Raw genomic sequence first — 4,286 nt, 5'->3', positions numbered from 1 at the left:
CTCTCTCTATCTCTCTATCTCTCTATCTCTCTCTCTCTCTCTCTCTCTCTCTCTCTCCCTCCCTCGGCGGCGCGTGTCCGAGCAGAAAGGGAAGAAGCAGTGTGGGAGGTTCAATGTTTTACTTGGAAGAAAGATTTGAATCATTTGGTCATTCATTTGAAGGAACTTCATCACCTATAAATCGTGCATATTCAACTGAAACTGAAATACCATCGCAACACAGTCCACATTCTGTGTTGTAATCCAGATCCACCCTTCTGCATGTTCAACACGACTGTCCTCTTCCCATCTGTGCTCGCATAGCAAACGCATGCGATCATCTTCATTGTTGCAGATCTTTGGGGCTTTACCAATACAGTGATCTCAAATCATATTTGTACACATATGCCACGTTCACTGCGTGTCCTAGTTGATGTCCATGTCATGTATGTGGTTAGGAGGACACCTGCTGACAAAAAGGCTGTACTGTCTGTTTTCCTAAATATGCCTCATGCATGGTATTTTCTATAAGGATTTTCACTCCTTTTATCAAGTAGCCTACTCCAGAATCAAATATCAAATCAAATATAAAATACTGCTGACATTACAACTGGAGTATTTTTCAGGAACTGTGCAGTGTGTTCTTGCAAAACAAAGTTGTAGGTACTCAAAATTCCCCACCAAAAGCAACAGGAATTGAAACTGAAGCACACCCAGAGAGACATACATGTTTAATTAAATCGTTAAATAATTAAAAATCAGCTTTAATCTACAAAAACTGTTGCAAAAATGTTGCCTGACATCTTAAAAAACAACAATATGAATGTAATACTTGAACTGGTTTTGCACGAATGTATATATTTGGATGTTTGTAGAAATAAGTTCAATTTGAATATTTTAGGTTCCATCCATTATTTCAACATGGCCCGGCTTGAACAATGCTGTCTTTATCATGACCTTCCACTTCCACTTCCACTTCTGTGTAACCAGGCTGTTGCTTCCGAAACTTCAAGGATGGCCAGTTATTGCGTCGCTAAAAAAAAAAGGAAACGTAAAAGATGATGTTTGTTGTGGATATGTGTAATTTAAGCACACATGGCTCCTGTCAGGAAAGGTGTCGGACACATTCAGTGCTCACCTGGATGAGGTAAAGTGGTGATGCAGCAGTTGGATGGTAGTTGATGTAAAGAGCTACCAGTACCATAGCCAAAACTAAAACCAGTGCAGCTGCTATACCAGCTATCACTCCTGTATTAGCCAACCCGTCCCTCTTGGTTGAAGAATCTGTCTTCACATCTGTAATAGAGATGAAACCTCATTATTATACCTCTTCAAAGGGCTCTATATTTTAGTTTTTTGTTCTCATTCTGTTTCTGAGAATAATAACTCACCGTTGCCAGTCTTAAATATATGACGTTTGGTCTCATCTGTGAGAAAACAGAAAGCCATCATTTCCATACTTATTTCATGGCTGAATCTATTCTTATTCAGCGACTAAATGTGGGGGGGAAATACTAAGAATAGCTCAGCCTTACCGTCACATTCACAGCCTTTTTGTAGAGGAGTCAGTGAGGTGACATTCTCGATCTCTGGTGTGATAGAGGAACCAGTGGAGCTGTCAACCCTGGAGTAATCCTCACAGGTTGCATTTTTGCTCTGCCCATATACAACAATGCAATATATTTTATGCATGAGGCTTACAAATGGCAAATAAGCAGATATGTATTCTTGTTGTCCACATTACCTCCTCTGAGCAGGCATAGTCCAACCATTCTTGTCTGTGTCTATCCATGCCATCTGAACATCTAAAACGGATCAGATGTATATTTATAAAGGTAAAACAGCACTATATGAATGTTTAGGCTATCGCAATGTACTGCTCACCTCTGGAGTACGTGGCACCAGCTACAACCAGAGGTTTGGTTATATGAGAGGCAGAGCTCACAGCTATCATGTTGTAGACAGGCTGAATAAAGAGAAGGAGGTAACATATTATAACACATCCAACATATTGAACAGATACTTATATTTAATAATAATCACTTACTAGGCAGAGGAGTGAATTCAACAGCAGAGTAGCTGGTGATCTTTGTAGTGTCTATCTCGACCCGATGGTACTCATAAATTGTCCGTTGCTTGGCATCTAAGTCAATAACAGGTTTGTTGTCAGGTTTTCACATACAGTACTATGTATCCAAAATATGTGGTTAATGTCTTTAATATAAGTAGACGTGCAATAATTAGTCAAAAAACGATAAGACAGTGTTCCAAAAAAATAGCAATCTGTTTTTACAATTGATTTATGTTGTAGTCAACAGATAAATAATGCTGATTCCACCCTCTGAAATCATGTCCTTCTAACCTATATAAATAAACTTGCCTTGCCTTCTCCATCTGTTTTATATCATATTACAGTAAAAATATTTGGGTTTCAAAATGAAAAAATAAGTCCTTTAAAGACATCACCATGGACTTTGAGAAACAGGGATTGACATGTTCTTACTTTTTTGTATTAAAGACCAAACAATGGAGGAAAAATTCACAGAAGAATCACTAATGGAAACAATTGTTAGTTGCAGCAGTATAAAGAGTTTAAATGGACAGAGATAAAGCTCAACGTCAACTCTATTATCCTAATCTGGTTTGGTTCAATGGCAGGATAACACAAAACAATCATGATAACAGATACAAATATGAATGAAACGTATTTGCATAAACTTTATTGCCGACCTGGTGATTGAGGAGAAACTGGCGTGACCATAAAAGCATCAGACAAACCGGCCTTTATTGGATGCTCAGCTGAACCGATCACATCTAAAGACAGAGGTATCTGACAGACAAAAAGGGAACCGCTTATGCATGCAGCAAAATGAAAGAGCACCATTTTAGAAAGCTACCGAGAGCAGAAAAGAGATGTGGCTTACTCACATCTCGGTAGCTGAATGTGATGGTTCCTGTTTTGTGAAGAGCAGCCTGAAACGTAAATTCTCCTTCTGACTCTTTTCCCCGGAGTCTGACCCGATCCCACTGGACCACAAACACCTCACCTGAAGACAGGGAACGTCAACAATGTGTCAGATATGTTACTGGGCAATCGTGATCAAATGTGTGGTCGTATCTTACCATTGTCCAGGTATTGCACAGTAGATTCTTTAGCGTAGCTTGGGTCAAAATGTGCCATTAGAGGGGCGATGTACTGTGTGGCCGTGAGCATACGGTGAGTAATGTCCCCTGTGAAGATAAAGCCTGAACACGGCCAGATGGACAAATATGTAAGATTTTGCGTATGATCTGCAAAACACTTCTCTGCTCTGAACGCATGCAGGAAAGGTCACATCTGTTCTAAAATGAAAAAAACAGTACCTCCAGTTGCTATGGTGATCTGCCTCAGGTAGTGTCCGTAAAAAGGAAAGTCAAACGACAGGGCAACTCTCTGCAAAGAGAGTGGATAGAAGCAGACAGAGAGAAAATGAGGCATTGGGGGTATCAAACGGTTGCTAGCGTTTTCAAGTTGAAAGCATCCTAATCATTTTCTTCAAGGAGACCAGTTGAAAGTGCATTATCATCTCACTTTCAACTGGTCTGTACTTGTTATTAATGAAAATGATATTGATGAAACTGATTTGCTCGACTGTCTCAAATTGTAATGATTGTGTGCATTGCTTGAATTTCACTTAACAGACTGTATGTGGTTTGTCTTGTGTGTCATGTTTAGCATTTTGTCTTTTTGTTTATGTATGTCTGTAAGTTGTTGCTATTGTCGGGACCCCTTGAAAACGAGATGGTGCATCTCAAGGGGTTTATCCCAATGAATAAACATTTCTATATATATAAGGAGAAAACCAAGTTTGTATTGCACTGAGATAGAATAAAGAGGCTGCAGGCGCTATGTTTTGTTTGATTTCCCTCATTGTATGGTAGCGCACCACTCATTTAATTACTCCACTAACACCTTTATGTAAAGAGTTTTGTTATATCCCTAAGAGTTATATTAATATATGCCCACCATTTTGTTATACTATCAATCTATTCAGAAACATCAACATTTAGTTGGTAGAACATTCAAATGCCTACGCACACAGGGGGGATTTACAGAAACCAATGAAGCAAGTTATCCAATGTTGCTGCTTTTGTCATTGTTATTCGCAAAACTGTCCACTTTCCTTAAAAGCAAACACTCACCATCAACAACCATGTAACGCCAAATTGGCCTGACTGCAATTTTCAGGGTTAATACTCAACTGAATATCATTTGACAATGCGTGTTAGAACAATTGATATGAAATCTGACTGAATGAAGTGTTCAT

At 39.0% G+C, this 4,286-nt stretch overlaps 1 protein-coding gene across 1 annotated transcript; it reads right to left on the bottom strand.

Moving 5' to 3' along the window:
• Positions 1–163: 163 nt before the first annotated feature.
• Positions 164–3,733, bottom strand: LOC117451394 (plexin domain-containing protein 1-like). Its single transcript, XM_071204177.1, has 11 exons — positions 3,343–3,733; positions 3,103–3,225; positions 2,908–3,026; positions 2,710–2,809; positions 2,027–2,122; positions 1,864–1,945; positions 1,724–1,784; positions 1,515–1,635; positions 1,371–1,406; positions 1,118–1,275; positions 164–1,012 (listed from the first exon to the last, which is right to left on the bottom strand). The coding sequence occupies exons 1-11, from the start codon at positions 3,455–3,457 to the stop codon at positions 896–898; spliced, it is 1,128 nt and encodes a 375-aa protein (XP_071060278.1). The 5' UTR covers positions 3,458–3,733; the 3' UTR covers positions 164–895.
• Positions 3,734–4,286: the final 553 nt, after the last annotated feature.

The sequence above is a fragment of the Pseudochaenichthys georgianus genome, chromosome 8 (assembly GCF_902827115.2).
Source record: "Pseudochaenichthys georgianus chromosome 8, fPseGeo1.2, whole genome shotgun sequence".
Taxonomy (NCBI): domain Eukaryota; kingdom Metazoa; phylum Chordata; class Actinopteri; order Perciformes; family Channichthyidae; genus Pseudochaenichthys; species Pseudochaenichthys georgianus.
The sequence above is the reverse complement of the archived record's forward strand: the minus strand, read 5'-3'. Positions and strand labels throughout refer to the sequence as shown.

Excerpts from the sequence above, each read along its gene's own strand:
- LOC117451394 (XM_071204177.1), bottom strand. The coding sequence starts at position 3,457 with ATGCCTCATTTTCTCTCTGTCTGCTTCTATCCACTCTCTTTGCAGAGA. Across the intron at positions 3,226-3,342 it reads GATCACCATAGCAACTGGAG|GCTTTATCTTCACAGGGGAC; the intron begins GTACTGTTTTTT and ends GGCCGTGTTCAG. Across the intron at positions 1,946-2,026 it reads TGAATTCACTCCTCTGCCTA|CCTGTCTACAACATGATAGC; the intron begins GTAAGTGATTAT and ends CTCTTTATTCAG.